General features: G+C 44.8%; 1 protein-coding gene across 20 annotated transcripts in view; it reads left to right on the top strand.

The window, feature by feature from the left end:
- Clip1 (CAP-Gly domain containing linker protein 1) overlaps positions 1 to 12,340 on the top strand; it is a 113,643-nt gene that overhangs the window by 69,476 nt on the left and 31,827 nt on the right. For 10 of the 20 annotated variants that reach the window (XM_021163643.2, XM_021163640.2, XM_021163636.2 and 7 more), the window contains 5 exons: positions 2,897 to 3,062; positions 3,151 to 3,366; positions 5,630 to 7,897; positions 9,059 to 9,175; positions 11,607 to 11,713. In XM_021163643.2, the coding sequence (XP_021019302.1) occupies positions 2,897 to 3,062; positions 3,151 to 3,366; positions 5,630 to 7,897; positions 9,059 to 9,175; positions 11,607 to 11,713 (2,874 nt within the window). The remainder of the gene's footprint in view (positions 1 to 2,896; positions 3,063 to 3,150; positions 3,367 to 5,629; positions 7,898 to 9,058; positions 9,176 to 11,606; positions 11,714 to 12,340) is intronic. The other 10 variants (XM_029476957.1, XM_021163648.2, XM_021163647.2 and 7 more) reach the window with 1 other exon arrangement.

Genomic DNA, 12,340 nt, shown 5'->3' with positions numbered 1-12,340 from the left:
GTGTGTGTATCTGTCTGTGTGTGTGTCTCTGTGTGTGCTTGTGTGTGTATGTGTCTGTCTCTGTGTGTGTGTGTCTGGAGATTGGAGCTACAGTCCAACTTTCTGTTCCTCCCTCCTTGAATCAGCTGTTTGGTCAATCACATGTGCTGTTTTTTTTACTATTCCACAGTGGGCTTTAAATACCCATCAGGCTTGGTCACCAGTCCTTGTGTGGCCTTCTGAAATGAGCTCCACCCACTTAACTTGTTGAGATGAGAATGGCAGAGTTAAGGAAGGAGTGGAGTAGGATTCTAGACCCCTCAGTGACTTAGGAAGACAAGGCACTGGTTTAATAATGGCAGTAACATCTTTTACAGGACCTTAGAGATGTTTATAGCTTCCTTCACACAATGACAGGAAACACCCAATGAGGCTTACTGTGTGCTTACTGTGTGTATGTAGAGTATATTTTTCTAGCTTCCTATTTGAAAGGAAAAGGAACCAAGGCTCACTTGAGGTATCCCAGCTGAGCCACCTGGTCTTGGCCCTCACTACTTTTACTTAGATTGTCCTAGTACTAAAACTTCTTTTATCTTAAGGTCTGCCAATAATAATGTCTAATGTTCTTAGGTTCTATTTTGTTAGTTTGTGTTTTGAGACATGTAGTCCTGGCTGTCCTGGAACTCCCTATATCAACCAGGCTGTCCTTGAACTCAAGATCTTCTTGTCTGTTTCCTAAGTGTTGGGATTCAAGGTGTGTGCCACCACACCCAGCTTATTCTGAAGTTCAAGTTGCCCTCCCCCCATATCAGTCATTATAAATCAAATACTTAATTAATGAGGCAGAGATTTAGAGAACATTTTGGAACCATTAGAATTTTACTTTGTAAAATATTAATGCTTATAATATTGTATTGCTCTCCAGCCTTTTACCCACATACCCCAGTTCTCAGTCACCAGGCACAGGCCTCCAGGTGCCGCCTGTGCAGGTGACCGATGAGCCAGCACTGTCTGTCTCCCAGCTCGAGCACTGCTTGGTGACTCCTTGATGGCCCTGACTCTGGGCTAATGTCTCACATTGTCACCACGCTCCCAGGAGCTCATGCTTCCCTTTGTCTGCGTTATGTCCGTGCAGGTGCAGGACAACTTCCAGAGTCACTCCTCAACCTCTGTCTACCCCCATCTGAAAGGCAGGGTCTCTCGGTGGCTTGGAACTCCTTAAGCAGGCTAGGCTAGCTGGCCGGAGGGCCCAGGGATCGGCCTGCCTCTGCCTCCCGAGTGCTGGGATTATAAGCACGTACCACCACACTTGGCTTTTTTATAGAGGTTCTGGGGATTGAACTCAGGTCCTCATTGCCTGCAAAGCAAACACCTTACTGACTGAGCTATCCCACCAGCACCCATCTGGTTCTCTTTCAGCAACAATTACTTATGGAAACTTTTGTATTTTCTTTTCCCAAATGGCATTTAAATAACCTTTTGGTAACTCAGTCTGCTGAAAGTTTGAAACTTACTTAATTTTCTTTCTTAATACTTTTTTAGATTAGAAAATAACCTTTAATAAAAATTTTTAGATTTATCTTCATTTTATATGTATAGATTTTTCTACAATTATTTAAGGGCACTGTGTGCATGCAGTACCTGCAGAGGTCAGGAGAGGGCATCAGATTCCCACAAACTAGAGTTCTGAATGATTGTGAGCTACCATGTGGGTGCTAACCAGACCTTGGTTCTTTGATGAAAGAGCAGACAGTACTCTTTTTTTTTTTTTTTTTTTTAAAGATTTATTTATTTATTTATTTATTTATTATTATATGTAAGTACACTGTAGCTGTCTTCAGACAGACCAGAAGAGGACGCCAGATCTCATNAAGATTTATTTATTTATTTATTTATTTATTATTATATGTAAGTACACTGTAGCTGTCTTCAGACAGACCAGAAGAGGACGCCAGATCTCATTACGGATGGTTGTGAGCCACCATGTGGTTGCTAGGATTTGAACTCTGGACCTTCAGAAGAGCAGTCGGGTGCTCTTACCCACTGAGCCATCTCACCAGCCCGCAGACAGTACTCTTAATCACTGAATCGGCTCGTTAGCACTATCTATGTCTGCCTGCCTGTCTGTCTATCTGCCTATCTATCTATATCTATATATCTATATGTTTATCTGAGATAGGGTCTCTCTATTGCTCTGGCTGTCTTAGAACTTGCTGTATAGACCACACTGACCTTGAACTCCCCAAAATTAATCTGCCTCTATCTCCCAAGTGCTGGGATGAAAGGCATGCATCATCATACCTGGCCTAATATATTTATCTCACTCATATTCCTTTATTGATCTATTAATATAAAGTAATAAATCCTTACAACTATAGTAGTTGTTACCCTAAATGTCTTTAGAACAATCACAGTTGTTAAAGTTATTCTTCAAGCAAGTCGTTTTTAAGTTTGTCTTGATTTCAGGTATAATTATATAGTCATCAATTTTGCAGTCTTTGATTTAATTATTATTTATAATATATTTCTAATATAACTTCAATTTTAAACACAAGAAATCTAGATATAGCGATGGTTCAGTAGATAAAGTGATGAATAGGCTTGAGAATTAGAGTTCAGGTCCCCAGAGTCTAGGTAATCCTAAGGACCTGCAGTGACAGGGGAGGTGGAGATGGGTCTCCCAGCATGAAGCAGTAAAGAGAAACCCTGCTTCTAACACGGTGGATCATGAGGACTGGCACCCAATGTTGTCTTCTGACCTCCATGTGCAGTGCTGTGGTGTGTGCATGCCTGGACTCACACGTCATACAGACACAGTGACCATGCATGTACACATAAATAAATTACATACACACACAGCATATGTGCATATATGTATAAAGAACTATCTGACTCTTTATCTTGGAACTCATTCTAGATCCGTGGAAGAGCTACAGCTCAAGCTGACAAAGGCTAATGAAAACGCCAGTTTTCTGCAGAAGAGTATTGGGGAGGTAACTCTTAAAGCTGAGCAGAGTCAGCAGCAAGCAGCCAGAAAACATGAAGAAGAAAAGAAAGAGTTGGAGAAAAAACTGTTGGAACTGGTAAGGAGAAGCAAAGGGGACTGCTGTCACTGTGTGGCCAGGTGACTGGTGTGGCCTGGTGGCTTAGCCCTTCCTTTGGGTTCTGCAGGAAAAGAAGATGGAAACAAGCTATAACCAGTGTCAGGACCTGAAAGCTAAGTATGAAAAAGCCAGTTCTGAGACTAAAACACAGCATGAGGAAATTCTGCAGAACCTCCAGAAGATGCTGGCAGACACCGAGGAGAAACTGAAGGCTGCTCAGGAGGCGAACAGAGATCTGATGCAGGACATGGAGGAGCTGAAAACACAGGCCGACAAAGCCAAAGTATGTTCTGGGGCAGAAAGAGTGCACTTGGGTTATATCTTAGTTGGTTCTGCATCAAGGCTGCAAGAGAGGTTAGGGACAGATGTGACCTGTGCATGCATGGCAGAGTGGCAGATTGCATCTGTTGTGACTTTTAGTGTTTTGTGACAGCTGCTGTCCTTGTAGAGGAGGGTCATGGCTACAAGGTCTCTTCCCCAAATGTCCTGTGTAGCTATCACCACCCCCTGTGCTGCTTGTCCCAGTGGTTGCAACCTCTTACTGTTGCCTGGCCTCTGTCTGCTTGCTTGCAGTAGATTTTCTGTTGGGAAAGCATCTTTCTCTCATCTTGGCTGAGCCTGCTCCACCTTGCACTAGGGTGGTTAAAAGAGACAAATGCTAGAAAGGTGCAAGGCAGAGGCCCAGGGAAGCAAGTGGGCAGTGTTGGAACCGGAGGGAACCCAGCTGCTGAGCAGAGTCTCATAGGAAGAATTAGAATTCTGAGGAAGGCTTTGACTGTCCCCAGGAAGCCTCTGTGAGCTTGCTGACAAGGAAGCTGGGTTAACATAAATCAAGAAAATATCTAATTAGTTGAAAATGGTTAGAACCTGAAATTTCAATTTATGGGTCAGGATCTTATCTAAACTCCATTATGTTCTTTGACTTTGGTAGCTTAGTAAAGTTTACCTTTCCTACTACTATTTCACTTTTTTAAAAAATTTATTTATTTATTATATGTAAGTACACTGTAGCTGTCTTCAGACACTCCAGAAGAGGGTGTCAGATCTCATTGCGGATGGTTGTGAGCCATCATGTGGTTGCTGGGAATTGAACTCAGAACCTTCGGAAGAGCAGTCAGTGCTCTTAACCGCTGAGCCATCTCTCTAGCCCCCTATTTCACTTTTTTATTGCTCAAATTTTTTTTTAATCTCAAATGTTAATTTTACTACATTAGAGAAGTTTACAAAAGAAATCATGAAAGAGAATCTGAAACTATTAAAAGCCTCTTGTTAAGGCTGTCTTAGTTGTAGAATGCCCACCTACCCTGCCCTAGTATCAAGTTCCAGGAACCAAAAGGAACAGCAACACAGACTCCACACTCCTTCCCGTTAATTAGGAGGACCATGACATAATACATGTCAGGTGTAAGGGGTACAGTCTCTCCTCTTCTATGTGGTCTCCTGTGTCTTGAAAGGCTTCAGTATTGTAGACTACACCACAGCAGTCTAGTAGCTCATGTGATGCCGCACTGACTTTGGTGCTTCTATATAAAACTCTTTTGGCTAAAATACTAGGCTTATTCCTCTTCCAAATTGTCATCCGATGACAAACTCTGAAGAATCTGATGAGACCTAAGGGTGTCACCTCAAATAAATTTATGTATGCAGCCAGGAAGCTTTATATGTCACTTCAGGAGGTCACTAAGCCAGTCACCCGGTGACCCAAAAACTCTGCTGTCTATTCCAGAAGCCACTAGTTAGATGAGGCTGTGTAAAGTTAAATTTGCACAGCTTCGAATTCAGCTCTTTAGCAGGACTCAGTGCATTTCAAGAGCTCACTGGGCACATGTCTACTGTGCAGGGTAGGATGAATAACATTTATTTATATTAAATGTTAATAAATTAACATTTATTCCATCACAGAAAACTCTGGGTAGCACCAATATAGACATCATTAATTTATCTTACAAATTAGTACATTTAAAAAAACACCTCATTGTAGCCAGCAAGGCCTAGAAATGAGTCTGCACCTGAGAAGCATACCTGTGACACTGCGACTGATGACTGACACTCTTAGCCTGTTGACTGTCCTTCCTGCCAAGTAAAGGGCTTACACACCCACAGCCTTTCCCTTGCTATCCCTCCTTTTGATAGAATGTACCCACCTATTAAAATATACCCACTTTTTTTTTTTTTTGGTTTTGCCCCTGACATAGTTTTGAAAAAAATCTTCCATGAATCATTTTTTGAGATAGAAAAAACCTGACAGAACAGTAAGAAAGAGGTTCATTCTTAATGTGGAACCCAAGGATGGTTCTAGAAATGATTTCACACATTGTTTCAAAGAGAAGAAGCAAATGGTCCCTTTGCAAAGCTTGTTTCCTTTGTCCGGTTCCTTTATGGGCCCCTCCTCCAGCTCATCCCCCTTGTTATTCAGATAGTGTTTACAAAGCTTATTGTAGGAAATTCTAAACCTCCTTTGGTTTAGGTCACATTAAGTTATTTGGGCTTGCATTTGCCTGCTTGATTTCATTTGTTCCCATTCTTTCCATCTTTTGTCCCTGTAGTCGCTAACTTATTTGTTAACATCAGCCAAAAAAGAGATTGAAGTGATGTCAGAAGAGCTGAGGGGTCTGAAATCAGAGAAGCAGCTCTTTGCCCAGGAGGCTAATGCTTTAAAGTTAGAGAAAGGGTCTCTTTTATCAAAGCTGATAGAAGTGGAGACCAAGATCACTTTGCTTCAGGAAGACCAGCAGAAACTGTGGTCGGTAAACGAAACCCTCCACTTAGAAAAGGAGAGAGTCTCGGAAGAGAAGCAGGTCGCCGAGAAGCGCTATCAGCAGGAGCACCGGGACAGAGAGTCCCTGGTGGCCGAGAGAGAGAAACTACTTAAGGAGATCAACGCTGCCCAGGAAGAACTCCTGAAGATGCACATGGAGAACGACTCCCTGGAAGCCTCCAAGGTGAGCATGCAGGTGCTCATCGAGGAGCTCCGCTTCTGCAAGGACAAGCTGATGGCCATGTCGGAGAAGGCGCGCGCTGAGAAAGAGCACCTGGAGGGCCAGGTCAAGAAGCTCACCGCTGAGAACTTGGTCCTGGTCAAAGACAAGGATGACGTCATCCAGAAGCTGCAGAGCGCCTACGAGGAGCTCGTCAAGGACCAGAAGGCCCTGGTCCAAGAGATCGAGGACCTCACGACTGAGAAGAAGTCAGCTGCGGAGAAGCAGATGAGCCTGGACAACACCTGCCTCACCCTGAAGGCCGAGCGGGAGAACCTTCTCCAGACCAACCGAGACCTGCAGTTTGAGAAGGACACGCTGCGCCAGGGCCAGGAGAAGCTGAGCGCCAGCCTGGAGGCCACCCTGCAGGTCAAACAGCTGCTCAGCACGGAGGCGGAGACCCTGCGCACGCAGCTGGACTGCGCCAGCAAAGCGCTGAGGAAGGCGGAGCTGGATATGAGACAGCTCCAGACCTCGAACGCCAGCCTCACCAAACTCCTGGAAGAGATTAAGACCTGCCGCGCCATCACGGACTCCGAGTGTATCCAGCTCCTCCACGAGAAGGAGAGCTTGGCGGCCTCCGAGCGGACCCTCCTGGCAGAGAAGGAGGAGCTGCTCAGTGAGAATAGAATCATCACCGAGAAACTCAGCAAACAATCAGAAGAGGTGGCCCGGCTCGAGATGGGCCTGAACGAGAAGATCACGTACTTAACGTCCGAGAAGGAGGTGGCCTGCCAGAAAGTCGCTAAGCTGAAAAAGCAGCAGGATAGTCTCCTGAAGGAGAAGTCGGCCCTGGAGCTGCAGAACGGAGATCTGCTCGCTGACAGGGAAAGTTCTATCAAGACCATAGGGGATCTGAGAAGGAAGTACGACCAAGAGGCTACAAACAGGCGAATCGTTATGCAGGAGAAGATGAAGCTGCTCGGTAACATCGATGCCCTCAAGAAGGAGCTGCAGGAAAGAAAGAAGGAAAACCAGGAGTTGACGAGCAGCAAGTGCGACCTCTCCTTGTTGCTGAAAGAGGCTCAGGATGCCAAAAAGAATCTCGAAAAAGAGCACACTAGCATGATACAGGCGAAGGAGAACTTGAACGCTGAGCTGAAGACCTGTTGCTGCGAGAAGAACATGTTGCTGAGGGATGGCCTGAACCTGCAGGAAGAGTGTCAGAAGCTAAATGAGGAGATTCGGGAAATCCAGCAGACACTAATCCTGGAGAAGGAGGCCAGGGCCAAGGAGAGCGAGACCTCTTTGTACGAGAACAACAAGCTGCATGGGAGAGTAGTGCTCCTGGAGGAAGAGATACAGAGGCTGAGGGTGTGCAGCGAGCAGCTCCAGACTGAGAATTTCACACTTACCCAAGAGAAGACCAACTCAGAGCAGAAGGTGGAGGAGATCATTAAGGAAAAGGAGCTCCTGAGTGCAGAGACGGCTCAGCTCGCGGCCAACATCGAGACCCTCAAAAGCGACTTCGCTGCCCTTTCCAAGTCCAAGTTGGAACTGCAAGAACTACACAGCTGCCTCACCAAGATCCTAGATGACCTGCGGCTGAACCACGAGGTGGCCGTGACCGAGAGGGCCGAGGTGCTCCAGGACAACAAGAACCTCCTGGCCGAGAAACGGGAGATGATGCTGAGAAATGAAGAGGCGCTGAAGGAGAAGGAGAAGCTGGAAGAGAGCTACTTCATCCTTCAGAAAGAGATTAGCCAGCTGGCCCAGACCAACAGCCACATCTCAGCCAACCTCCTAGAGTCCCAAAGCGAGAACCGGACTCTGAGGAAAGACAAGAGCAAGCTTACCCTTAAAATTAGAGAGCTTGAGACCCTTCATTCGTTCACGGTAAAGTGAGAGGTTCGAGTACTGAGCACCCAGAGTCCTCACTAACTGTGCACTAACACTCGGGGCTTAGGTGTAGGTGATTTCTCTTCATTGCAATCTAGGGAAATCCACCTGACTAAGCTAGCTCTGTGTGTGTGTGTGTGTGTGTGTGTGTGTGTGTGTGTGTGTGTCTCCATGTCCACCTTTTCATTACAGCCTAAGGGGTTGATTCATTATTGAATGTCTAATTGTAGAAGTCACTTCTCCTCATTGCAGAAAACCCTGAAAACTGTGAATAAAAAAGCTTTTATGTTTTCTTATTTTCTTATTTATGGAGAGGCTTTGATCCCTGTAAATTTAGCTCTCTCCTGGAGGCTTCACTGTGCACACTGAGCAGACTGAAATACAGTCTCCTGTGTCATTCCGTGCATCATGTCTGTCCCTCCGGAGGGGGACGATCCCTCTGAAATCCCCATGGCTGGTAGTAGAGCGTGTATAATACCAAATTCTCATTAATATCATCAGACCCACCAAATGAAGTTGTAATCAAATGTCTTCAATAGTCATATGATTATTTTTTATATTTAGTAGCTAAGAATTTACATTACTGGACATACATCTTTTTTATTCACAGTCATAGTCATTACTCCATTTCTCTCTTAGATTTTTCCCATTCAGTGTCTCCCATGAAAACTTGAGCCTTATGCCATAATTGCTCAAATAATTTATAATTGTGTGAAAAAGTCTTAGCTTAAATTGAGTGACTTCAAAAGCCCCAAACTGAGGTAGCCAGGAAAGTCTTCTGTACTTACTCCAGTCAATGTAAGAGCCATTCATTCAACTCTCTAGGGTTGTTCTGCATCATCGCCAGATAGTCTGTCACAATGACGAGCGCATGCTTGTCAGTGGAACTTGGAACTTGGATGGAGGTGGAGAGGGAGGAGAGAACGTGGAAAGGATTCAGAGTTGACGTCATGAGGAAGGCCATGGGAAGGGCCCCCCGCCTGGCTCTCCTCCACAGTGTAGACGGCCTGGTTTGTGTGTGCTGCGGCTGGGCTGATGGCTCTCACCCTATGTGTGTGCTGCTCAGCCGCACAGACTCTGAGAGCAGCCTCAGCCGCGCAGTCTGAATTTCCCGGATGGTGCCCGTGCTGTCTCCTCACTGTGTCTCCTTGTGCTTAGGCTGCTCAGACTGCAGAAGACGCCATGCAGATCATGGAACAGATGACCAAAGAGAAAACAGAAACGCTGGCCTCCTTGGAGGACACCAAGCAAACAAATGCAAGACTACAGAATGAAGTAATCAGATTTAAGTGTCTGTGTGTGTGTGTGTGTGTGTGTGTTCCAAGCTTACTGACTTCATGGGATGTTAACTTAAAAAGACTTAACTCAGGAGTAGTCTTTTTTTGTTTGTTTTGAGACAGGGTTTCTCTGTGTAGCCCTGGCTGTCCTGGAACTCACTTTGTAGACCAGGCTGGCCTCGAACTCAGAAATCTGCCTGCCTCTGCCTCCCAAGTGCTAGGATTAAAGGCGTTCGCCATCACCACACAGCGAGGAGTAGTCTTTTTGAAGTGTGGACTTTTAAAGTTTGATCTGTGTTAGACCTGAATGTGCACCGTGCTATGAATCTAGTACTTGCTTAGTAGCACTAAACTTTAAGGATTCATGGAGACACTGATGCATGCCTATAAACCCAGGCCTTGGGCAGTGGCAGTGGAAGAATTAGGAGTTCAAGGCTGGTCTGGGCTACCGAAGATCCTAAAAACTAATGAAAAAGCCAAAGGATGAAGAGGAAGCCCTCATATGTGGCGGTCTTAGATAACTACTTAGTGATGGCACTGTGAGAGTTTTATAGCCTTCCTTTTTATCCTTCCTTTTCCCCTTCAACTTTCTTCCATTTCCCCACCCCTGTACAGGCTTTTTCTTGGCTTGGTTCAGTATTTACATCCTTTCGTGTCTTCTTGAGCAAGTCATTTCTGGAGCTCTGACAAATTTGTGGCGTCAGGTTATTTCTGTTCTGTCTACACGTAGCATTTCCCTTTGGATGTCGCTCTGATGCCCTGTGCCCATCTCCTCAGCTCACAGAAATTCTTCCCAAAAAGCTATCTGAAGTGGGATGTGAAGGTCTAGATAGTTTCAGGTGCTTTTTAAAGTCACAGGCAAGTAAGACATTCAGGAAGTAGTTCAAAGGAAGAGACTGCCAGGTGGAAAAGCTACGTGAAGACTAAGCCCCCTCATCAAGGCTAAAGGTCAGATCTTCCAAAATGGACATTTTTAGGTAATTTGGGTAAATAAAAATTTACAGAGAGTACTCCCGTGTTTTGAACATTTTCCTGGAGGATGGGATCCAGCAGAATTTTGTCTTCCCTCAGGAGGCCAGTTATTACCAGATCACAAGGTAGACGAGCTGTTTCTTGGGCCTATTACAATGCTTTTTTTTTTTTTTTTTTTGTTTTTTGGGGGGGGGTTTTTTTTTTTAGCCTTGGCTGTCCTGGAACTCACTTTGTAGACCAGGCTGGCCTCGAACTCAGAAATCCGCCTGCCTCTGCCTCCCGAGTGCTGGGATTAAAGGCGTGCGCCACCACGCCCGGCTCTATTACAATGCTTTATTTCCCTCAGTCATACATCTAGGATATTAAAGGACAATAAAAGGAATGTGGTAGCCGGGTGTGGTGGCGCACACCTTTAATCCCAGCAGAGGCAGGCGGATTTCTGAGTTCCAGGCCCCCCTGGTCTACAAAGTGAGTTCCAGGACAGCCAGGGCTATACAGAGAAACCCTGTCTCAAAAAACCAAAAAAAAAAAAAAGGAATGTGGTATGTTAAAATTAGCATGGTACTTTCTGGATTCCTGGTTGATGGCATATGATATGATAAAGGGAGGCATCTCCCTCCTCTGGCTATAAAACATAAGGATATAAAGCCCAGGCTTGCTAGCTTGCCTCTAGAATCACACCTTGTATAGTGGATGGACGGAATAAGCTCCATCCATTCGAAGAACTCCAGCCACCAGCCAGTGATCCATTCATGAAATGCCTGACATCCCCACTAGAGGGCAGGCGTTAAGAAGGCTCCTGGACAGTGTGTGGGAAGAACGTTTGTGAGAACACTTCACGCAGCATGGTGTCTTCCTCTTCACAGAAATTGCAGATGGATTTACCCCCGGCTGACACATGGTTGATTCAAATAAATAAGCTTTATAAGTTTAGAACTGACCTTGGAAAGATCATCTCGTATATTACTGATGAGTAAGGAGAGAAAAGGGCTTTACTGCAGGATTGCAAAGATTGATCCTTGAGACTTGATGCTTGACAGTCTACTTCTTGCCTTTTAAAGATGGGCTGTTTTGAAGGGCAACCTCAGGAGAAAATACTGAGAATTTTACAAGAGAATAACAAAGCCAGACATGGTAGTGTACACTGATAACCCCAGCCTGGTAACCAAACAAACAAAAGCACACAGGACTAAAGGACGCTCTGCCTTGTCACACACGGGCAGTTCAGGTTGGCATTTTGGCCAGGTGTACAGGAAATGAGTGAAGGGGGAGGGGATGTGCGCACAGTTCATAATCAGCTTGTCGTTTGTATCTCGTCTCCTGATGACTCTCCCTGCCGCTTACATATGACTAATGTCATCTATTTTTAAATACATATCTTTGTGAATAATTTATCCAGCCATGTCACTGAAAAATGAAATGATTTCATCCATTTTCTTTCTCTCTTGGTCTTTAAGTTGGACACACTTAAGGAAAACAACTTGAAAACTGTGGAAGAGCTGAACAAGTCAAAAGAACTGCTGAATGTAGAGAACCAAAAAATGGAAGAATTCAAGAAAGAAATGTGAGTTTGTCTCTTCTGAGGGGAATTTTACGCTTTAAAAGAAAAGCAATATCTGAAAAGACTAGAAAATAGTTGTATATCAGTCTCCTAAAATGTGTTCCCCATGAGCAAATTCAGGAATTACCCTTAGAACCACGGCTAAGTTGAAGATCAGAGGAATCTGGGCTAGCTGCTGAATTAAGACACATAGAGTTCATTGTCACTTTCCAACTAGATGGCTGGTTATGTACTAGAGTGAAATTTGAATTTTATATGATAGCTGGCCATAACATGTGGATAAGATCATAAGACCTTTTATTAACAAATACTTCAAAAGCTCGACATGGTGGTGCACACCTTTGATTCCAGCACTTGGGAGGCTGAGGCAGGTGGATGGATCTCTGTGAGTTCAAGGCCAGCCTGGTTTACCTAGCAAGTTCCAGGACAGCTAGGGCTACACAGAGAAACCCTGTCTCAAAAAAATAATTAACTAAAAATATCAAAATGAATCTTTCAAAAAAAATTTTAATAGGAAAAAAAAGTCAGCTCGGTGTGGTGGCGCACGCCTTTAATCCCAGCACTCGGGAGGCAGAGGCAGGCGGATTTCTGAGTTCGAGGCCAGCCTGGTCTACAAAGTGAGCTCCAGGA

Source organism: Mus caroli, chromosome 5, assembly GCF_900094665.2.
Source record: "Mus caroli chromosome 5, CAROLI_EIJ_v1.1, whole genome shotgun sequence".
Taxonomy (NCBI): Eukaryota; Metazoa; Chordata; class Mammalia; order Rodentia; family Muridae; genus Mus; species Mus caroli.
This window is presented reverse-complemented; position numbering and strand designations above follow the sequence as displayed.